General features: G+C 44.6%; 1 protein-coding gene across 1 annotated transcript; it reads left to right on the top strand.

Moving 5' to 3' along the window:
- The first annotated feature begins 388 nt into the window (after positions 1–388).
- Positions 389–22607, top strand: LOC109898207 (ataxin-2-like protein). The gene is made up of 16 exons (XM_031833759.1): positions 389–631; positions 1830–2137; positions 2232–2318; positions 2447–2572; positions 2666–2743; positions 2839–2900; positions 2979–3274; positions 10870–10936; positions 14011–14160; positions 14285–14348; positions 14515–14678; positions 14886–15009; positions 15205–15320; positions 20207–20389; positions 21749–21920; positions 22013–22607. The coding sequence occupies exons 2-16, from the start codon at positions 1870–1872 to the stop codon at positions 22069–22071; spliced, it is 2016 nt and encodes a 671-aa protein (XP_031689619.1). The 5' UTR covers positions 389–631; positions 1830–1869; the 3' UTR covers positions 22072–22607.
- Positions 22608–24094: the final 1487 nt, after the last annotated feature.

Below are 24094 nucleotides of genomic sequence, written 5' to 3'. Positions count from 1 at the left end.
TCTAGCTGGTCTGTCAAATATAATAGAGACAGTAGATCTAGCTGGTCTGTCATAATATAATAGAGAGACATTAGATCTAGCTGGTCTGTCTAATATAATAAGATAGAGATAGCTGGTTCATAGTATAATAGAGACATAGATCTGGTGGTCTTCATAATATAATAGAGACAGTAGATCTAGCTGGTCTGTCATAATATAATAGAGATATCACAGATCTTTTTCAGAGCTGATCGGTCAAAAGACCAATTGGTGAGGAAACAAAAACATCAGAATTGCGCTGCCTGTGTGAACACCGCCTTATTCACTCGCATCTCCCGTTCTCACAGACATGAATGGCCCCTAGCCCTCACCCTCCGATCCAACAGGTCGGAGGGTGACCTTGGAAGTCTTATCTCTCTTTCTCCCCATACAGTGTTCCACTGGAAAGGGGCAGCTCGGATGGCTTCCGGCAGAGGGAGGCACGTGCAGCCCGCCTAGCGAATGAGATTGAGGGCAGTCCCCAGTACCGTCACCGCACCAACCTGGAGAACGACGATAAGAGTGAGGAGGACAAGTACAGTGCCGTGGTCCGAGAGAGAGACGAGGGGAGGGAGAGGGGCAGCCCTGGATTCCAGAGCAGTGCCGGGAGCAGGTGAGTCCGTAGGAGAATCGCAGACATACACACGCTTAGTTCTAAACTCAATACATGGAGGCATAAACACAGTTGACAAAACTGCATCTGTGCAAGGATGTAGGCTACTCAATCAGTTGTATAGACAGACATAACACTAACATGCACTGAACAAAAATATAATTGCAACATGTAAAGTGTTGGACCCATCTTTCATGAGCTTTCTTTCCCATGTCACCAGAAACTTATTCTTCTCAAATGTTTTGCACTTTTGTTTACATCCCTGTTAGTGAGCATTTCTCCTTTGCGAAGGTAATCCATCCACCTGACAGGTGGATCAAATCAAGAAGCTGGTTAAGTAGCATGATAATTATTAAGATGCACAATGTGCTGGGGACAATAAAAAGCCACTAAAATGTGCAGTTTTGTCATACAACACAATGCCACAGATGTCTCAAGTTGAGGGCGTGCAGGGATGTCCACCAGAGCCACTGGAACGCTGGAGAAGTGTGTTCTTCACCGATGAATCCCGGTTTCAGCTAAACTGGGCAAATGGCAGACTGCCTGTATGGCTTTGTGTGGGTGAGGGGTTTGCTGATGTCAACATGGTGCCCCGTAGTGGGGTTATGGTATTGGCAGGTATAAGCTACGGACAATGAACACGATTGCATTTTATTGATGACAATTTGAATGCACAGAGATACCGTGATGAGATCCTGAGGCCCATTGTCGTGCCCATCACCTCATGTTTCTACATGATAATGCAAGGCCCCATGCGGCAAGGATCTGAACACAATTCCTGGAAGTTGAAAATGTCCCAGTTCTTTGTCGGCCTGCATACTCACCAGACATGTCACCCATTGAGCATGTTTGTGATGCTCTGGATCGACGTGTACGACAGCGTTTTCCCACCAATATCCAACAACTTCGCACGGCCATTGAAGAGGAGTGGGAAAACATTCCACAGGCCACAATCAACAGCCTGATCAACTCTGCGAAGGATATGTAGTAGCACTGCACTCCCCTACCTTTTTTATTTATGGTATCTGTGACCAACAGATGCCTGTCTCTATTCCCAGTCATGTGAAATCCATAGATTTGGCCTTAATGAATTGATTTAAATGGACTGATTTCCTTACATGAACTGATATTCAGTAAAATGTTAAATTGTTGCATTTATACTTTTGTTCAGTTTATCTCTCTCTCTCTCTCTCTCTAGGGACGGTAAATATATTCCGCTTCCCCAGAGGGCCAGGGAGATGGGCGTCCCCCCCAGCAGCCTGAGGGGAGGAGCCTCTGGTCCAATACCCAATCGAACAGGAGTCCCCGGCTCCTCTAGACCATCCCAGGGTTCTGATAGGTGCAGCCCGCTGTCCATCAGGGGCGCCTACTCTCCCCACCAGTCCCAAGCCAGCCCCCCGGGCCAGCCCAGTAGCCCTACCCCCTCTTCTTCCTCTCACCCGATCCCTCACTCCATCTCTCACCCACAAGCTCTGGCTGATACCTCGCGCTCTTCTGTCAACGGAGGTAAGGCCTCTGTCTGTTTGGGTATATTGAGGGAGGAAGTGTGTGGGAGTTTTGGGGTATATTGAGTGTTAATTGGGCTCTTTCTATGGATCAGTGTCGTCCAGAACTTCCCCCAAAGCCCAGAGATCCGTACAGACCAATCGAACTCTGCGCAACCCAAGCTCCCAGTCCTCACCTGCAGGTACACACACACACACACCTCATCTGTAAGTGCACACAACCGCACATTTCTGACACTCATATTCTAGACGATTCACAACCCTCACCTCTCCTTTTCCCTTCTCTCTTCTTCTCATTCTCTCCCCGCAGTCTCTCGCTCTCCAAAACCAGACGACCCCGCTCTGGCTGGCCCTTCCTACCTGGACACTTCCTCCTCCTCGATCGCCTCGGCAACCCCTAAGTCCTCTGGCCCCACCCCTCTGTTCACTGTGGATGGTGAGGGGATGATTGTTTATTTTATGATTTCTGTTCCTTTCTCTACCTCTTAATCTCCATCTGTCTCTTGCTTTCTTTTTCTCTCGCTTTCAGTGAATGAGATCCTAAGCTCAGCGGCTAAGGAGAGGACAGAAGGCCCAGCCAGCCCTCAAGACGGCAAGAGCGGCAAAGGTCAGCGCTCTCCCTTCCTCTCTCCATTTGACTGGTCCGTATCCTTTCCGTTATCTCAGGTCTTTTGAAAAAAATATTTTCTCTCTCCCTCTCAGTTCCCTCAGTCCTGCAGAGAACACAGTTGGAGGAGCTACGGAAATTTGGCAAAGAGTTCAGGGTAAGTGTGTCATGTCCATGCATGCCTGTGTGTGACCCATGTATCTTATCTGATTCTGACACTCGCTCTCTTCCACAGCTCCAGCCCAGCCCCTCTTCTGCTGGCCCCACCTCCTCAGACTCCGCCCAGCCCTCCTCATCAGACTCCGCCACCACAGCAGAGTCCGTACCCGCCCCTGGCCACACCCCCTCCCAGGACCCCCAATCTGGAGAGGGGTCCTCCTTCACCCTGACCCCCACCACCCCTACCCCCTCTCCAGCCCCCAACACCGCCTCTCAGTCATCAGGACCAGACAGACAGACACCCCAGCCAGCCAGGTCCCCTGGCAGCGAGGAGGAGGAGGAGGGCAGCGAGCGAGCAGAGGGTGTGGCTGAGTAAGTGTGACCCGAGAACAGTGCAATACAGTACTTTATTCCACAGTGTAGTGCAATAGTCTACTCCTAAGTCGTTCAGTACGTATTACGGTTGTGGGGTCACAGGAAAGATGTAATGTCAGACAATGCCAGGAACATTGTGAATGTTGTGACCAGCTTGTTAGATTGGGCCTCAAGTTTCTACTCCAATGCTGTGTTTGTAACCATGTGGGAGGTGGGAATTTACCAGTTGTGAAGTCATAAATACTAGTTGGATGCATTCATGCGATTTGAACTCGTTGCAAAATGCCAATGAGCTGTGTCAACCGAAAGTACAGCTTTCGTGCTTGTAAAGAAATTGTAGTGCTTTTTATAAATAGTGTTCTGTTGCATTTAACTGCTGAAAATACTGTTTTTGAGGCCATTTCCTTAATAGGTGATGTGGGAGAAGTGGGTGCGCAGGATGACAGACAAGTTTCCCACTAGTAATTACAAGCTTGAGGGCCGTTCAAGTGAGTTTTTCCCAGTCGTATATGGTAAATAACCACTTCCCTCTTGATTACAAACGCGCTATGACACTGCCTCCGTCAGTGCCAGATAAGCGTATGTACCAAGGTACATCTCCCACTCCGGGGTAAATGTGATAGGCTCACTGTTAAGTAAGCGCAACACATGGTGCATAGGGCAAATCACTGGAAACTTCTGCTTTGGTTTGCGTAGATAGAGCAAGTAACCTGTTTGCTGAAATGGGTGCAAGAGGGAAGTGGTAACGTAGCTCGAGCACCTTTACGAGGTGCTTAAACCCTCGTTTCTCAACCACCGAGAATGGGCGCATATCCGCAGCAGACTGTAAAAAATATTAACATAGCCTACATTTTGCTCTTGTAATGTCTTTGGCCTGGTCATACTCGGCTGTTTGAATGCATAGAGGAGACAATGTGTTGCTGTTTTTCTTGTTCCGGTATTCTGTGGTGGTGTTAATGTGTCAACATGTTTATTAGGGTATTCTCATTTAGCAGTGGCGGCATACTGTTAGCGTTTTATCCACATCTCTCTGTCCATTGCCGTTGTAGTCTACTGTGAAGCCAAAATGTTGGGAAATTTGAGATTTTAAAATATAATTTAGGATCCTCCAATTCTGGTTTATTGACCCCACAACTTGCCAACGTACATAACTATTTCCAGACCTTTTTTTACATTTTTGAAACTTTTTTTCCTTAGGGGGGTGTATCCGCTTTAATATTGCATTTAATATTGTTGCTTCCATTAATGTTCCGACATTTAATCCTAGTTAAAATTCCCTGTCTTAGGTCAGTTAGGATCACCACTTTATTTTAAGAATGTGAAATGTCTGAATAATCGTAGAGAGAATGATTTAGGTCAGCTTTATTTCTTTCATCACATTCCCAGTGGGTCTGAATTTTACATGCATACACTCAATTAGTATTTGGTAGCATTGCCTTTAAATTGTTTAACTTGGGTCAAATGTTCCGGGTAGCCTTCCAAAAGCTTTCCACAATAAATTGGGTGAATTTTGGCCCGTTCTTCCTGACAGAGCTGGTGCAACTGAGTGAGGTTTCTAGGCCTCCTTGCTCACACAGGCTTTTTTAGTTCTGCCTACAAATGTTCTATTGGATTGAGGGCTTTGATGGCCACTCCAATACCTTGACTTTGTTGTCCTTAAGCCATTTTGCCACAACTTTGGAAGTGTGCTTGGGGTCATTGTTAATTTGGAAGACCCATTTGCCACCAAGCTTTAACTGAAGACTGATGTCTTGAGATGTTGCTTCAATATATCCACAAAATGTTCCATCCTCTTTGGCTTGCAAGCCTCCCCCATTTTCCTCCAAACATAACGAGGGTCATTATGGCGAACAGTTCTATTTTTGTTTCATCAGACCAGAGGACATTTCTCCAAAAAGTATGATCTTTGTCCCCATGTGCAGTTGCAAACCGTAGTCTGGCTTTTTAGCGGGCTTTCATGTTATGTTATGTTGATATTGGGCTCGTTTTACTGTAGATAAAGACACTTGTGCCTTTTTCCTCCAGCATCTTCACAAGGTGCTTTGCTGTTCTGGGATTGATTTGCACTTTTCGCACCAAAGTACGTTCGTCTCTAGGAGACAGGACGCGTCTCCTTCCTGAGTGGGATGATGGCTGCGTGGTCCCATGGTGTTTATACTTGCGTACAATTGTTTGTGCAGATGAACGGGGTACCTTCAGGCGTTTGGAAATTGCTCCCATGGATGAACCAGACTTGTGGAGGTCCACATTTTTTTTCTTTCTGAGAGGCACTGAGTTTTGAAGGTAGGCCTTGAAATACACCCACAGGTACACCTTCAATTTACTCAATTATGTCAATTAGCCTATCAGAAGCCATGACACAATTTTCTGGAATTTTCCAAGCGGTTTAACTTCTTCGATATAGGGGGCGCTCTTTTAATTTTTGGATAAAAAAACTTTCCCGTTTTAAACAAGATATTTTGTCACGAAAAGATGCTCGACTATGCATATAATTGACAGCTTTGGAAAGAAAACACTCTGATGTTTCCAAATCTGCAAAGATATTATCTGTGAGTGCCACAGAACTGATGCTACAGGCGAAACCAAGATGAAATTTCAAACAGGAAATGCCCCAGATTTTGAAGGCGCTGTGTTCCAATGTCTCCTTATATGGCTGTGAATGCACCAGGAATGAGCTTACACTTTCTGTCGTTTCCCCAAGGTGTCTGTAGCATTGTGATGTATTTGTAGGCATATCATTGGAAGATTGACTAAGAGACTACATTTACCAGGTGCTCGCTTGGTGTCCTCCGTTGCAATTATTGCGTAATCTCCATCTGCGTGTATTTTTCCATTTGCTCCAGAGGAGAAACCCAACTGCCACGAATGACTTATCATCGAATAGATATTTGAAAAACACCTTGAGGATTGATTCTAAACAACATTTGCCATGGTTCTGTTGATATCATGGAGTTAATTTGGAAAAAAGTTTGGCGTTGTAATGACTGAATTTTCGGGGGTTTTCTTAACCGAGCGATTTCTCCTACACAAATAATCTTTTTGGAAAAACTGAACATTTGCTATCTGTGTCTCCTCATTGAAAACATCTGAAGTTCTTCAAAGGTAAATGATTTTATTTGAATGCTTTTCTTGTTTTGTGAAAATGTTGCCTGCTGAATGCTAGGCTTAATGCTATGCTAGCTATCAATACTCTAACACAAATGCTTGTGTAGCTATGGTTGAAAAGCATATTTTGAAAATCTGAGATGACGGTGTTGTTAACAAAAGGCTAAGCTTGTGAGCCAATATATTTATTTAATTTAATTTCCTATTTTCATGAATAGTTAACGTTGCGTTATGGTAATGAGCTTGAGGCTATGATTACGCTCCCGGATACGGGATTGCTCGACGCAAGAAGTTAAAACACTAAGATGACTGTGCCATGTAAACTTCTGACCCACTGGAATTGTGATACAGTGAAATAATTTGTCTCTAAACAATTGTTGGGAAAATTACTTATGTACAGATTAGATGTCCTAACCAACTTGCCACAACTATAGTTTGTTAATTAACAAGAAATTTGTGGAGTGGTTGAAAAACGAGTTTTAATGACTCCAACTGTATGTAACATTCTATTGGTTTCAAGAAGTTTTGAATTCGGCGTCGTTTTGCGTGTCAATTCATGTGCCCTGGAATCGGTACATCGAATATTTTAATTTATCTGTTATTTTACCAGGTAGGTTGACTGAGAACACGTTCTCATTTGCAGCAACGACCTGGGGAATAGTTACAGGGGAGAGGATTGTAAACTGTAAACCTTTTAACGTCCCATCCGAAAGACTGCACCCTACACAGGGCAGTGTCCCCAATCGCTGCCCTGGGATATTTTTTTAGACCAGAGGAAAGAGTGCCTCCTACTGGCCCTCCAATACCACTTCCAGCAGCATCTGGTCTCCCATCCAGGAACTGACCAGGACCAACCCTGCTTAGCATCAGAAGCAAGCCAGCAGTGGTATGCAGGGTGGTATGCTGCTGACTATCTGTACCCAACTAAACCTTTCAGGACACTAAAGAGGCCTTTCTACTGACTCTGGGGAAAAACACCAAAGGAAAGATGCCCAGGGTCCCTGCTCATCTGTGTGAACGTGCCTTAAGCATGCTGCAAGGAGGCATGAGGACTGGTGTGCCCAGGGCAATAAATTGCCATGTCTGTACTGTGAGACGCCTAAGACAGCGCTACAGGGAGAGAGGATGGACAGCTGATCGTCCTTGCAGTGGCAGACCACGTGTAACAACACCTGCACAGGATCGGTACATCCGAACGTCACACCTGCGGGACAGGTACAGAATGGCAACAACAACTGCCGGAGTTACACCAGGAACTCAAAATCCCTCCATCAGTGCTCAGACTGTCCGCAATAGGCTAAGAAAGGCTGGACTGAGGGCTTGTAGATCAGTGTGGCAGACATGTTGTTGATTACCCTTACCACCTGGGGGCAGTCCGTCAGGGTGTTTAGTCCCAGAGTCCTTAGCTTAGTGGGCACTGTGGTGTTGAACGCTGAGCTGTAGTCAATGAGCAGCATTCTAACATAGGTGTTCCTTTTGTCCAAGTGGGAAAGGGCAGTGTGGAGTGTAATAGAGATTCCATCATCTGTGTATCTGTTGGGACGGTATGTGAATTGGCGTGGGTCTAGGGTGTCTGGGAGGATGCTGTTGATGTGAGCCATGACCAGCCTTTCAAAGCACTTCATGGCTACTGACGTGAGTGCCACGGAGCGGTAATCATTTAGGCAGGTTACCTTCGCTTCCTTGGGCACAGGGACTATGGTGGCCTGCTTTAACCTCTTGAAGCTAGGGGGCACTATTTTTATGTTTGGAAAAATAAAGTTCCCAAAGTAAACAGCCTATTTCTCAGGACCAGATGCTAGAATATGCATATAATTGTCAGATTAGGATAGAAAACACTCAAGTTTCCAAAACTGTCAAAATATTGTCTGTGAGTATAACAGAACTGATATTGCAGGTGAAAATCCAATCAGGAAGTGCCTCTTATTTTGAAACTCTTCTGTTCCTATGCATGCCTATCCTCCATTTTAAAGGGATATTAACCAGATTCCTTTTTCTCTGGCTTCCCTAAGGTGCCAACAGTCTTTAGCCATAGTTTCAGGCTTTTATTTTGAAAAATGAGCGTGAAAGATCACATTGCGTAAGTGGATAGGTGGGGGCTCTCAGTGAGTTTTTGCGCTACAGAGTAAAGCCGCCATTGTTCCTCCCGCTATTATTGGAAAAACCTACACTGGGTTGATATATTATCAAATATATATTTTAAAAACTACCTGAGGAATGATTATAAAAAACGTTTGACATGTTTCTTTGGACATTGAAGACTATTTGGAATTTCCGTCTGCTTTGTCGTGACTGTTCTTTCCTGTGGATTTCTGAACATAACGTGACAAACAAACGGAGGTATTTTGGGTATAAAATCTTTATGGAACAAAAGGAACATTTGTTGTGTAACTGGGAGTCTCGTGAGTGAAAACATCCGAACATCATCAAATTTGATTGCTTTTCTGATTTTCGTGACCAAGCTTCCTGATGCTAAGTGTACATAATGCTATGCTATCGATGAATTTACACAAATGCTTGGATTGCTTTCGCTGTAAAGCATCATTTCAAAATCTCAGAGGACAGGTGGATTAACAAAAGGCTAAGCTGGGTTTTGCAATATTGCACTTATGATTTCATGAATATGAATATTTTTTTGTAATATTATTTGACTGTGCAATTCAGCAGTTGCTGACAAATGATCCGGTGACAGGGATGGGTAGCGTCAAGAAGTTAAACATGTAGGTATTACAAACTTGGTCAGGGAGAGGATGAAAATGTCAGTGAAGACACTTGACAGTTGGTCAGAGCATGCTTTGAGTACACGTCCTGGTAGTCTGTCTGGCCCCGCGGCTTTGTGAATGTTGACCTGTTTAAAGGTTTTGTTCACATCGGCTACCAAGAGCGTTATCGCACAGTCATCCAGAACTGCTGGTGCTCTTGTGCATACTTCTGTGTTACTTGCCTCGACGCGAACATAAGGCATTTAACTCATCCGGGAAGCTCGCGGTACTGGGCAGCCCGCGTCTGGGTTTCCCTCTGTATTCCGTAATAGTTTCCAAGCCCTGCCGACGAGCGTCAGATCCGTTGTAGTAGGATTCAATATTAATCCTGTATTGACTCTTGTTTGATGGTTCGTCTGCGGGCATAGTGGGATTTCTTATAACCGTCCGGATTAGTCTCCCGCTCCTTGAAAGCGGCAGCTCTTGCCTTTAGCTTAATGCGGATGTTGCCTGTAATCCATGGCTTCTGGTTGGGATCTGTACGTACAGTCACTGCAGGGATGATGTTGTCGATGCACTTATTGATGAAGCCGATGACTGAGGTGGTATACTCCTCAGTGCCATTGGATGTACCCTGGAACATATTCCAGTCTGTGCTAGCAAAACAGTGCTGTAGCATCTGCGTCATCTGACAGCTTCCGTATTGAGAGACTCACTGATACTTCCTGCTTTTGTTTTTGCTTGTAAGCAGCAATCAGGAGGATGGAATTATGGTCAGATTTGCCAGGTGGTCAGGGTGTGTGTGGAGTAAAGGTGGTCTAGAGTTTAAAAAATAAAAAATCCCCTCTGGTTGCACATGACAAAACATTTGGTAAAACTGATTTAAGTTTTCCCGCATCAAAGTCCTTGGCCACTAGGAGCGCCGCTTCTGGGTGAGCATTTTCTTTACTTATAGTTGGTTGAGAGCTGTCTTAGTGCCAGCTTCGTTCTGTGACGGTAAATAGATGGCTACGAATAATATAGATAGTGTGGTCTACAGCTTGTCATATGGTACTCTACCTCAGGCAATTTCCTTTGTTATTATGGACTCTTTTGACCTAAATTGCTTTTGTTTTATAGATGAGTACTGAATTTCATTGCCTCTAAAGGCACTATTAAAAGTGTCCCATACAATAAGGGGATCTGCTGTACCTATGTTCTGTCAGGAAAAAGTCAGTTATAACTTGTTTTCAACTAGGACAGAATCATTTATCATCCAGTAGGCTTTGATTAAATTTCCAATATCCTCTCCCATGTGGAAATTCTGTAAGAGTAATGTATATGCCAATACCAGGATGGTTAACAAAAGGAAAGTTTGAAATGCGTCAATTTAAGATACACATTTTGATTACAACGTGCACATTGGTGCTAGTTGTTTTAACGGAATAGCCTACAATGTTTTTTTCAGGTCAGATTTACTCGAGGCATAGGCTACAACGCTGTGTATCCATACAGGGTCACAGTGCAGACTGAACTGAGGTAGTGTACCGTTACACCCCTACTACCGTTACAACCCTAGTATTAATACGATGTTGGCACATCTGTAGGTATTATAATAGGTCTGGGTGAAATATCATGAATACTGTTATGAATACATATACAATGTTGATGCAGTGCTAAATTAAGTCAAGTGAGCCCCATGCTCAGGTGGGCAAGGTAGTTGCCATGTTGTGGATGGATGTATGAAAAAGGGATTTGAAAGGTGATTTGGAGTTCTCATCTCGCTCTTCTTCTGTGTTTTTTTAGTCAGGTGAAGAAGTCTACGCTGAACCCCAACGCCAAAGAGTTCGTCTTCAAGGCACCCATGACCCTGGTCTGTCTCACACACACCCACACACCACACACCACACACCACACACACCAGAGAGAGAGAGGAAAGTAGTTGAGAACAAGTTCTCACAGCAACCTGTTTGGCCAGAAGTTAAAATCAAATGTTATTGGTCACATACACATGCTTAGCAGATGTTAATGCGAGTGTAGTGCATTGCTTGTGCTTCTGGTTCCGACAGTGCAGTAATATCTAACAATTACCTAATACACACATCTAAAGGGGTGAATGAGAATATGTACAAATAAATATATGGATGAGCAATGGCCGAGTGACAGGAATGGTGCAATAGATGGTATAAAATACAGTATATACATATGATATGAGTAATGTAAACATTATTTAAAGTGACTAGTGATCCATTAGTTAATGTGGCCAGGCGATTGGGTCTCAATGTAGGCAGCAGCCTCTGAGTTAGTAATTGCTGTTTAGCAGTCTGATGGCCTTGAGATTGAAGCAGTTCTTCAGTCTCTCGGTCACAGTTTTGATGCACCTGTACTGACCTCGCCTTCTGGATGGTAGTCGTGTGAACAGGCAGTGGCTCGGGTGGTTGTTGTCCTTGATCTTTTTGGCCTTCCTTTGACATTGGGTGCTATAGGTGTCATGGAGTGCAGGTAGTTTGCCCCCAGTGATGTGTTGTGCAGACTGCACCAACATCTGGAGAGCCTTGTGGTTGTGGGCGGAGCAGTTGCCGTACCAGGCTGTGATACAGCCCAATAGGATGCTCTCGACTGTAAATCTGTAAAAGTTAGTCAGGGTTTTGGGCAACAAGCAACATTTTCTTCAGCCTCCTGAGGTTGAAGAGGCACTGTTGCACCTTCTTCACCACACTGTCTGTGTGGGTGGACCATTTCACTTTGTCAGTGATGTGTACACCAAGGAACTTAACTTTCCACCTTCTCCACTGCTGTCCCTTTGTGGATAGGGGGGGGGGGGGGGTGCTCCCTCTTGCTCTTTCCTGAATTCCATGTCATCTTTGTTGACTTTGAGTGAGAGGTTGTTTTCCAGACACCACACTCCGAGTGCCCTCACCACCTCCCTGTAGGCTCTCGTTGTTGGTAATCAAGCCCACTGCTGTTGTCGTCTGCAAATATGATGATTTGAGTTGGAGGCGTGCGTGGCTGAGCAAGGAGTACAGGAGGGGAATGAGCACGCACCCTTGTGGGGGCCCCAGTGTTGAGGGTCAGCAAAGTGGAGATCTTGTTTCCTACCTTCACCACCTGGGGCCGTCAAAGACCAGGACCCAACTGCACAGGGCGGAGTTGAGGCTCAGGGCCTCCAGCTTGATGATGAGCTTGGAGGTTACTGCAGTGTTGAATGCTGAGTTGTAGTCAATGAACAGCATTCTTACATAGGTATTCCTCTTGTCCAGATGGGATAGGGCAGTGTGATGGCGATTGCATCGGACCTGTTGGGGCACTATGCATACTGAAGTGGGTCTAGGGTGGCCGGTAAGGTGGAGGTGATATGATCCTTGAATAGTCTCTCAAAGCAGTTCATGATAACCGATGGTGGCCATCAGACCGGTATAGGGAGCGATTTGAATATGTCCGTAAACATACCAGCCAGCTGGTCTGTGCATGCTCTGAGGATGCGGCTAGGGATGCCATCTGGGGCACCAGCCCTGTGAGGGTTAACATGTTTTAAATGTTTTACTCACGTTAGCCATGGAGAGGGGGGATGCAGTTCTTGTTAGCGGGCCGCAACTCTGGCACTGTATTATCCTCAAAGCGGGCAAAGAAGGTGTTTTAATTTGTCTGGAAGCGTGACGTCGGTGTCCGTGATGTGGCTGGTTTCCTTTTTGTGTTCTGTGATTTCCTGTAGACCCTGCCACATTTGTCTTGTGTCTGAGCTGTTGAATTGCGACTCCACTTTGTCCCTGTTCTGGCATTTTTCTTGTTTGATTGCCTTGCGGAGGGAATAACTACATTGTTTATATTCAGCCATATGCCCAGACCTCTTTCCATGGTTAAATGAGGTGGTTAGTGCTTTGTTTTGCACAAATGCCATCATCCATCCATAATTTCTGGTTAGGGTACGTTTAAATAGTCAGTGGGTACATATCCAATGCACTTCTTTATAAACTCACTCACCGATGTTGTTCTGAGGCTCACCGGAACATCCCAGTCAGTGTGATCAAAACAATCTTGAAGCGTGGATTCAGATTGGTCAGACCAGCATTGAATGGTTCTAGTCACTGGTACATCCTGTTTGAGTTTCTGCCTATAAGACGGTAGGAGCAAGATGGTATCGTGTTCAGATTTGGCGGGAGAGGGAGTATGCATCGCGGAAGTTAAAGTAGCAGTGGTCTATTGTATTACCCCCGCGGATAGTGCAATCAATATGCTGATAGAATTTTTGGTAGCCTTGTTCTCAAATTTGCTTTATTAAAATCCCCAGCTACAATAAATGCAGCCTCAGGATATCTGGTTTCCAGTTTACATAGAGTCCAGTGAAGTTCCTTGAGGGCCATATTGGTGTCTGCTTGAGGGGAAACAGCTGTGACTATAACTGATGAGAATTCTCTTGGAAAGTAATATAGCCAGTATTTGATTGATTGAAGAATTCTAGGTTGGGTGAGCAGAGGGACTTGAGTTCCTGTATGACGTTATTAATCATGAAGCATACACCCCCGCTCTTCCCAGAGGTGTTTCTCTGTAGGCGCGATGCATGGAGAAACCCAGTGGCTGGACCAATTCCGATTACATATCCCGAGAGAGCCATGAAACATTCTCTGCGGTCTCTCTGGAAGGCAACCCTTGCTCGAATTTTGTCTACCTTGTTATTAAGAGACTGGACATTGGCGAGTAGTATACTCTGGAACGGTAGGCGATGTGCACGTCTAAGGAGTCTGACCAGGAGGTCGGTCCATCTTGCCCCTTCTGCGGCGCTGTTGTTTTGGGTCGGCTTCTGGGATTAGATCCATTGTCCTGGGTGGTGGTCCAAACTATATGTTCAGACACTTACACTAAATGTAACTGTGTGTGATTTGTTCAGCTAAACACACGCTTACTTACCTCACAAACCAACCTGAACTGTGCGACTTCTCTCCTCCCCAGGTGAAGCCGTCCCCAGCCCCCACCCCCCCACGGCCCACTCCTCCCAGCCCCTCTGTAGTGCTCCAGCCTCCCCCGGGACAACAGGCCATCTACAGCACCCCCTATCTGTCCTACCTCTCCCCCGTACAGATACAGGGACACTCTGTACAGGTATGACTAGGACTGAGGCTGTGCGTGTGACTCTGAAAAATAAGCATTGGTGTGTCTGGGGTGTTGAAAAACAAATGGTGTGTATACATTTGAGGTTGGGGTCTAACTGTCCTTTGTTTCCCAGGCTCCTCAGATGTATCAGTACACCATGTCTTCAGTCCAGCAGGGGAAGTATCCCAGATCTAAAGGTACTCACACCATTCTGTTGCCTAATCAATAGGTTGGTCACAACACTGTCATAATCTCTATTCAATGTTACGTTCTTTTAATTTAGCAACTCTGGAACATTTGAAATCAACAAGTAAAGAACTATAGACTAAAGTTATGATCCGTATGTTGTTAACCCCCCCCCAGGCCAGGTGGTAGGCCCTCGTCCGGACCACCACGGCTCTTCCCAGCCCCAGATGCTCCAGGCTGCAGCGTCTGCAGCAGGCCCTCCCCTGGTGGCCTCCCCCTACCCCCAGGCCTACCTGCAGTACAGTCAGGTCATCCAGGGCATGCCCCACTACCCCGGACAGGTAGTTTACTACCATGCTAATGTTGCTAATGCTAACCAGTCCACAATGTGTGTTGTGGATGGAGGCTTTGTTTCAATAGATGCCTGACTTGCACAGGAAATAAATGGTTTATTTTGTTCATGTCATTAAATGTTCTTATATTCCCTTTTCTCACTCTTTTTCTTTCTCCCCTTTCGTTCTTTATCCGCTCTCTCCCCCCTGTGCTAGCCGGTGTACTCCATGCTGCAGGGTGGGGCCAGGATGCTGACCCAGGCGGGCCACCCCCAGGCTATGGGCCCTCAGTACCCCGGACAGACAGAGGGTCCCCCGGGACCACAACAGGCCATGTATGGTAAGATAACGCACAGTTTCAGTTTAAAAGTACACCCGGCAAGACTTCGTCATTTTAGACATGGTCCTGCTTAGACAGTCGCATCAATACATTTAATTTATTCTAAGATTGCCATTGTTCATGTTTCTTTGGTTTGTAAATTATGTTTGAATCCACATACTTGAGGTTCAAGTTAGTCTTCCATCTGTCTCTTAGCCTCCCAGCAGTTCTCCCACCATTCTAGCTCCATGCACCCTCCCCAGCCCTCCAGCACCCCTACTGGGAGCCAGCCCCCTCCCCAGCACACTGCCCCCAGCCCTGGGCACGGACAGGTAAATCAACCAGCCCATCTGTGTGTGTGTGCATGTTTTTGTCACAAACACTGGACAGGTGCAGTAAAATGTGTTGTTTTTTTACTGGTTCAGCCATAGTAGTACGGCCGCTTTGCTCAGGGCCACATGGACAGATTTATCACTCTATCGGCTCCGGTATTCAAACCAGCGATCTTTCGCTTACTTTATGTGGTGGAGCGATTCATGTACTGGTGTATGATCGATTCTGTCTTGTCAGTGATTTTGCTTCATGTTTTATGTGAGGAGCCTGTAATTAAAGAGACACTCCAGCATTGTTGGGAGTTGTGCGTTAAGGTAACTTGTTATATAATCAGATTACTTTTGAGTATTCTGTTTACGTTACTTTTTCAAATGACGTAATATTATTGAAGTTACTTTGTAAAAAAAAGTGTTACTTGCCGAATCGGGCACGTGTGTCCATGATCCGAGCTTGACTTGATCCCTCGTTGAGTTCTTGAGCAAGCAGTGAAAAGCTGTTTTAGAAAAATGTCATGGCTGCTGCTGTCCATAGAAATGTGTAGAGGGCGCACCTCTGATCTTTGCTATTGATCGCTTCGGTGATAGCAAAGCCCATAGAGGGGTTTTCCCATCTAGTGGAAAGTGTCCCCTTAAAAATCTTTATGGGTCATGGAGGTGCGGGCTGTCTCGTTTTTATTTGTCGGCTTTAGGCCTATGTATTTTACTTAGTTGACGATGGACGTTGTAGTCTACAGGCCAACCTGAATTTATTTTTCTTTAGCCGCCAATGGATCACGGTTTATCTCTGTGTCCATATGGCAGAGGCTGGTGCTCTTGCATTAGTTGAATTGTAACTTTTAGATTAAACATGTGACTGTTATTATTGAAATGAATTAGTTGCTTCTATTTTTGGTAGAGAGCGCCTTGCTCCCTCAGACAAACAAATGCTGATAACATTTTTTTTTTAGCATAAAGTAATGTGGCTTTCCACACAAAGTAATGTGTCACTTGTGTTAAATGCAATGGATATGTATGGTGAACAAACACTCCAGTCTCCTTTTCACCTTTACTTAACACAAGGCACATCTCAATAGGTGATCCAGCTCATGACATGCCCCAAGTGGCAGGGTGTGCTTTTCTCTTTTGTTCTCTATTGCTCCACAAACAAGCAAAGTAGGAGGCCGATGAATTCACAAATTCCTATCAGACCAACTCCTTCAATGCCCTACTCCTTGAAGTTCGCCATTTAAAAAACACTATTTTGCTCAATATATGTGTGTACTTTATATATGTGTATTTATACTTGAGCCCTTAATTCAGTCTGTCGGTCCGACTCCCTTTCAACCCTCTACTTTTTCCACTTCGTTAATAAACTAGGCTACTTGTCATGTAAAAGATTAAATTCGCTAGTCCGTCGAACCCTGTACTGCTAGAATGAATCATATGAATGTTCTAGCGGTCTATTGATAGGATAGGTTCAAGCGAGCGCTGATGGGTAAACAGTCTGTGGTCCAGTGATGCCAATGTAGCAACTTTTTTTTTCTTTTCAAACAGCACCTAGCAACAAATTTAGCTACTTTAAAAAATGTATTTGGAACTTCTAGCAACTTTTGAAAGGTGACTCAAATGCTAAAATACATGCATTTCCCCTCTAAATGACACAAAAAGGATTCTGTCACACACTCGCAACACACGTGCCTGGCTGCAAAAGTGCATTGTGAGTGATGTCAGCAGCAGGCGCTCAACCCGTGCACATGCAGCAGCAGGTCAGCAGCAATTTCAGCAAATTGCAACTCATTGTTGGCTGGCTGGCAGCAGTACGGGTTCGACGAGCCAAACCCAATGAATATAGTTGGTCACGAATGTTTGATCTTGAACAGAACTTACAACATCAATCGAAAATGTACAGAAAAGAGTGGGAGTCTACCTGAACAAATGTCAGATCATATTTTTTACTGAGATGGCCAGTCAATTTGAGTAACGTTATTGTGTATTCTACATTATCACGCAATGATATGACAATGTATTTTAGCAACTATTCAACCTGCCTCTAGCAACTTACCCTGACAATTAGTTGGCAACACTGCTGCGGTCTGTCCCGCCTGGGGTTGGTTGCAATTTAAATGTCTTTACACGGAGGAGGGAGAGCGCCAGATTAATGTGGATTTGCTCGTCCCATGTAATGTAAGTGGTAACGATGGGTCGAAATCCACTTAAACTAATTGTTTTCTTGCACATTTAATTTATTTTCGTTAGCGTTTCACATAGCCAGCCACGCAGCGTCATGTCGCATGGGCTATTTAGCCTACTGTGCTTTGATTGACAACTGACAAGCAAGTGTTGACAAGTTTATAAAAGGTGTCGAACTGACTGTATAAAGTCTATATATATCGCTTTGCCATTCATAAATCATGCAACGTGGTTATATGTACATGGTGTCGCATCTGGACAAGTAAAACTAAATATTTCGTAGGATGTCGGATTGCCCGACAGTGACGGTAAAGTGAGTGACTCGTCAGTGTATACTACCGAATCGCATCAGTTCATTTGGCTCCTTAATTTACCTGGGATCTTTGGCGATTATCTGCAGATACGTTATGAAAACATTAGATGAAGATAGTGAATCATCGCTGCAGTAATAGGTAGTGGAGAGCCTCATTCTGGTCCAAATATGATCATTAGGGCCCTCGTAGAATCCAGGCATTAAAACGGAATTCAATAATATTAAAATGTATTGACCTTAGTAAGGAATCAGCTAAAAGTATTGCTTCAAATCATCAAAGATAACGATTAGTCGATCATTTGAATCAGCGGTCTTGTGCTAGGGCAAAAATGTGCACCCCTTTGATTAGGAAACACTGATTTGACCTTTAATTAATTTACAATAATGTGGGCTATTTACTTTTGTAATTTAAATAAAGATTGTTATGGCAATTCATATCTTGCAGTAAAACCGCTAATACGACAATCTCAAGATGCAAAATGTTTCAAGTTGAATGTTCTCTGACTTGGAAAATAGTACTGATCATATAGATATCAAACTAACAAACTGAATGTATACATTTTCTGTCATTTAAGTTGTGAAGTCTTAATACACAATTACAACACATTTTTCCAATCTGGGAGGTAATAATTTTGCTGTGTATTTTGGATGGAATCAAGGCATTAGAATGTACTAGAGGTCGACCGATTATGATTTTTCAACGCCGATACCGATTATTGGAGGACCAAAAAAAGCTGATAGTGATTAATCTGACTTTTTAACATTTTTATAATGAAAATTACAACAATACTGAATTAACATTTATTTTAACTTAATATAATACATCAATAAAATAAATTTCGCCTCAAATAAATAATGCTAAAACAAAGTGTTGGAGAAGAAAGTAAAAGTGCAATATGTGCCATGTAAGAAAGCTAAGGTTTAAGTTCCTTGCTCGGATCATGAGAACATATGAAAGCTGGTGGTTATTTTAACATGAGTCGTCAATATTCCCAGGTAAGACGTTTTAGGTTGTAGTTATTATAGGAATTATAGGACTATTTCTCTCTACCATTTTTATTTTATTTACCTTTGACTATTGGATGTTCTTACACTGGCAATACTAAAGTGCCTGTAACAGTATAGCTTCCGTCCCTCTCCTCGCTCCTCCCTGGGCTCGAACCAGGAACACAACGACAACAGCCACCCTCGAAGCAGCGTTACCCATGCAGAGCAAGGGGAACAACCACTCCAAGTCTCAGAGCGAGTGAAGTTTGAAACGCTATTAACGCGCACCCCGCTAACTAGCTAGCCATTTCACATCGGTTACACCAGCCTAATCTCGGAAGTTGATAGGCTTGAAGCACAGCGAGCTGCTGGCAAAAAGCACGAAAGTGCTGTTTGAATGAATGCTTACGAGCTTGCTACTGCCTACCATCGCTCAGTCAGACTGTTCTATCAAATCATACTTAGTTATAACATAACACACAGAAATACGAGCATTAGGTCATTAATTTGTCCGAATACGGAAACCAGACGTTTATTCTTTCAGTGAAATACGGAACCGTAAGTCTAAATATTCCTGTTACATTGCACAACCTTCAATGTTATGTCATAATTATGTACAATTCTGGTAAATTATGCGGCCCCAACTGTTGCATATACACTGACTCTGCGTGCAATGAACGCAAGAGAAGTGACACAATTTCACCTGATTAATATTGCCTGCCAACCTGGATTTCTTTTAGCTAAATATGCAGGTTTAAAAATGTATACTTGGAGCAACAATACGCAACGCATCGATTATATGCAACGCAGGACACGCTAGATAAACTAGTAATATCATCAACCATGTGGAGTTAACTAGTTATTTATGATTGTTTTTTATAAGATAAGTTTAATGCTAGCTAGCAACTTACCTTGGCTTACTGTATTCGCGTAACAGGTAGTCTCCTCATGGAGTGCAATGTAATCAGGTGGTTAGAGCGTTGGACTAGTTAACTGTAAGGTTGAATCCCCCGGGCTGACAAGGTGAAAATCTGTCGTTCTGCACCTGAACGAGGCAGTTAACCCACCGTTCCTAGGCAGTCACTGAAAATAAGAATGTGTTTGTAACTGACTTGCCTAGTTACATAAAGATAAAAAATTAAAAAAGAAGAATACTTTTTTTTTTAGTGTCCAATAATACCGATTTCCGAATGTTATGAAATCGGCCCTAATTAATCGGTCGACCTCTAGAATGTACCAGAGGCCACCACAATGGAGCTTCTTCGAGAGGCACCTAGCTGGCTACTTTTTCTATTTGGCTGGCTAAAACACAGCCTATTTATCCTGAAAAGCCTGTTTTGTGTGAATATAGTGTTCGTCTCATTGTTGTGTATCACAAGTATGTAATTTCCTAACATACTTCCCTTCCTCTCTTCAGTCGGGCCAGGGAGGCCCCCAGCCCCAGTCCATGTACCACTCTGGGCCCCTGCCAGCGCCCACACCCCCTAACATGCCCCCTGGCCACAGCTCTCCCCAGGCCTCTTACCCCATGCAGGGCTACAGCCTGCCCACCCACCAGCCCATGGCCCAACACTACCCCGGCCTGGGACAGCTCACACAGGTAAACACCAGACTACTCTTGACCCACAGCCCACATACATTCAACTCTCCAGAAAGAAAGGACTAACAGATCTAAGCAAACAGTGATACTAAGTCAAACATTGCGATAATATAAGGATGTAGCACAAGTCAGTATTTTTGTTTCAATTGCATAAGGCCGATACGAGCTTCATGCTGTTGATCTACATGCGTGGGTATTTTTTTATTTTTTTGAAGCATTGGACACCAGCTGGTAACATTATGCCCTCGCCAGTCCGTGTTTCCAAGACTCCCATTTACAAGTCTTCTCATTTGTGGTGAAAAGAGTTACGTTAATCTTCCCTTGCTAGTACTAACTAGCTGGCTTTAACCTGGCTAAAAACATAGCAAACTAGCTAGCCTTTTAGCTTACCACATCTCCTTGTGAAATCATCATATTTAAATATAGTATTCCCTGGCAAATATTGTTATACTTGCCAGTAACCTACATCTCAATTTGATATTCAGGAGAAAAGGCACATGGCTACTAGCTGTTTTTACTGTTTCAAAATAGCCTGGAATCAGTTATTACTTCTCAACAAAATACACTTTTGTGGGGATTCTAATAAGGCAACAATGTTTTGTTTAAACAGTCGCTGAGATTAGTTGGTTATCAATGCAAAATACTACTTTGCATAGCCTATGTAGATCAGATCAATGAACAGTCATTGTAAATAAGATTTTGTTAACTGAATTGCCTAGTTAAATAAAATGTTTTATCAAGGAACCAAGCAACAACGTCATTGCCTACACAACACTGTAGAGCCCTGCACTGGCATGAACTTTAAGCCTGAGCCCTTACCCATGCCTATGATGTTCAGGCCCTACCCTACCCAGGCCCGATTGGCTTTTGCCAAATTTAAAACCCCGGCCCTTTACGAACTAACTTCCTCCATTAGCTGCTCCGGTCACTCGCTCCCTGCGCACAGCTAGTTCTGCGTATGGTGGCTCTAAGTCTGGGTATCGATAACTACGGTTCAGCTGGTGCTGCTCTGCTTGATGATGACATGAGAGCTGATTTTGCTTCTTTTAGTCACTCTAAACTGACAGCTCAAGGAACATTATGTTCTGTGAAATTCTTATATTTGATGTTGACGCACTTCTGACATGTCACAATTTTAGTCAGGCCTGTCAGTTAGCAGAGCTCTATTAACACTGCCCCCACAATGAACTCTTCGTAGTCCGATTGAGCTGCGCCAAAAAGTCGCTAGTAACGAAGGTAGGACTACGTTCTACGAAGAGCCACCCATTTTGCGCTCTGAATCTTTCCATCTCCGTGAGTCTGTAGACCACTAGTCTTGAATTTTAAATATGGTTGACATCTTGCACCCTCTCACTCCAGGCCCATGTTGCCCAAGGTATGTCTGGCCCTCACCACCCAGGAGGCCACGGCCCGCCCCAGATGATGCTGCACTATGCTCCACCCCCACAGCAAGGCCCAGGCTCAGCCCAGCAGCACGGCCCTCCCCCCCAGCAGGGGGCGCACCAACACTACTACATCCAACATCCACAGGGTAAGTAACTTCAAGTCAGAGCTAAACCTCTCCAATAGAAATTAGCTTTACATTTCCAGATCTTCTTCAGTGACTGTTGTTCTGTGTTCTAGCTGTACAGGTGCAGGCTCACCCCACCCAGCAGCTCTCCTTCCACCCCCCTGGAAACTGACACCCCTACCTACACCTAGAGGACCACAGAAGAAGCAGGAGACAGAGGAGCTGAGGACAGGGAGCTGATGCCCCCAGTCCCTCCCTGAGTCTTATGACTGACGCAATCCCATTGAGGGACACAATCAAGTTGTTCGCTGATCGGCTAAACTAGTCTGAACTGAAGCCCCCCCACTTCTCTCCTCTCGCCCTCAAAATAAGCAACTTTTTTTTCTCTCCTGTTTTTTAAGCTAGAGTTCTTAATCAAAGAGAGCTCGTCAAAGGCTTCTTCTTTAAGGACAGAGAAGAAAAAAGGTTTTGTTTTTATGAAAGCCTAGAAAGACTGAGTCGTCCTCACTAGCTGGTTCCATTTTTAAGTTGAGAGGATTGACATGGCCTCAGACTGAAGAGATCATAGGACTTATCACAATGAAACTTGCTCCCTTTTAACCCCAACCTACTTCCCTTTCTCCTTTTACAGGTAACCATTAATAAATAAACTAAAAATACAAAAAATGAAAAATCATAAAAATAAAGTTTACTCAACCTCAAATGCCACCAGAACTCTTATTTTCTGTGCAAGGGTGAAATTATTGAAAAGGAATTTTGTTAATTTAGGTGTGTGTGTGTGTGTGTATATATATAATTTATTGAAATGTATATACTGCTCAAAAAAATAAAGGGAACACTAAAATAACACATCCTAGATCTGAATGAATGAAATATTCTTTACATAGTTGAATGTGCTGACAACAAAGTCACATGGGAAACAAATTTATCAACCCATGTAGGTCTGGATTTCAAAATTAAAGTGGATAACCACACTACATCAAAGTTGGATCAGCCTCTAATGTCCTTAAAACAAGTCAAAATGAGGCTCGGTAGTGTGTGTGGCCTCCACTTGACTGTATGACCTCCCTACAACGCCTGGGCATGCTCCTGATGAGGTGGCGGATGGTCTCCTGAGGGATCTCCTCCCAGACCTGGACTAAAGCATCCGCCAACTCCTGGACAGTCTGTGGTGCAACAGACTGGTGGATGGAGCGAGACATGATGTCCCAGATGTGCTCAACTGCATTCAGGTCTGGGGAACGGGCGGGCCAGTCCATAGCATCAATGCCTTCCTCTTGCAGGAACTGCTGACACACTCCATCCACATGAGGTCTAGCATTGTCTTGCATTAGGAGGAACCCAGGGCCAACCGCACCAGCATATGGTCTCACAAGGGGTCTGAGGATCTCATCCCGGTACCTAATGGCAGTCAGGCTACCTCTGGCGAGCACATGGAGGGCTGTGCGGCCCCCCAAAGAAATGCCACCCCACGACTGACCCACCGCCAAACCGCTCATGCTGGAGGATGTTGCAGGCAGCAGAACGTTCTCCATGGCGTCTCCAAACTCTGTCACGTCTGTCACGTGCTCAGTGTGAACCTGCTTTCGTCTGAAGAGCACAGGGCCCCAGTGGTGAATTTGCCAATCTTGGTGTTCTCTGGCAAATGCCAAAAGTCCTGCACGGTGTTGGGCTGTAAAAGCACAACCCCCACATGTGGACGTCGGGCCCTCATACCACCCTCATGGAGTCTGTTTCTGACTGTTTGAGCAGACACGTGCACATTTGTGGCCTTCTGGAGGTCATTTTGCAGGGCTCTGGCAGTGCTCCTCCTCCTTCTTGCACAAAGGCGGAGGTAGCGGTCCTGCTGCTGGGTTGTTGCCCTCCTACGGCCTCCTCCACGTCTCCTGATGTACTGGCCTGTCTCCTGGTAGCGCCTACATGCTCTGGACACTACGCTGACACACACAGCAAACTTTCTTGCCACAGCTCTCATTGATGTGCCATCCTGGATGAGCTGCACTACCTGAGCCACTTGTGTGGGTTGTAGACTCCGTCTCATGCTACCACTAGAGTGAAAGCACCGCCAGCATTCAAAAGTGACCAAAACATCAGCCAGGAAGCATAGGAACTGAGAAGTGGTCTGTGGTCCCCACCTGCAGAACCACTCCTTTATTGGGGGTGTCTTGAATTTCCACCTGTTGTCTATTCCATTT

This window comes from Oncorhynchus kisutch, linkage group LG10, assembly GCF_002021735.2.
Source record: "Oncorhynchus kisutch isolate 150728-3 linkage group LG10, Okis_V2, whole genome shotgun sequence".
NCBI lineage: Eukaryota > Metazoa > Chordata > Actinopteri > Salmoniformes > Salmonidae > Oncorhynchus > Oncorhynchus kisutch.
Note: the sequence above shows the minus strand (reverse complement) of the source record. Positions and strands in the feature narration are given on the sequence as shown.

Bases quoted from the DNA above. Each gene is read 5' to 3' on its own strand.
- LOC109898207 (XM_031833759.1), top strand. From the start codon at position 1,870: ATGGGCGTCCCCCCCAGCAGCCTGAGGGGAGGAGCCTCTGGTCCAATA. The intron at 3,275-10,869 runs GTAAGTGTGACC...GTGTTTTTTTAG, and splicing joins CGAGCAGAGGGTGTGGCTGA to TCAGGTGAAGAAGTCTACGC. The intron at 14,679-14,885 runs GTAGTTTACTAC...CCCCTGTGCTAG, and splicing joins TGCCCCACTACCCCGGACAG to CCGGTGTACTCCATGCTGCA.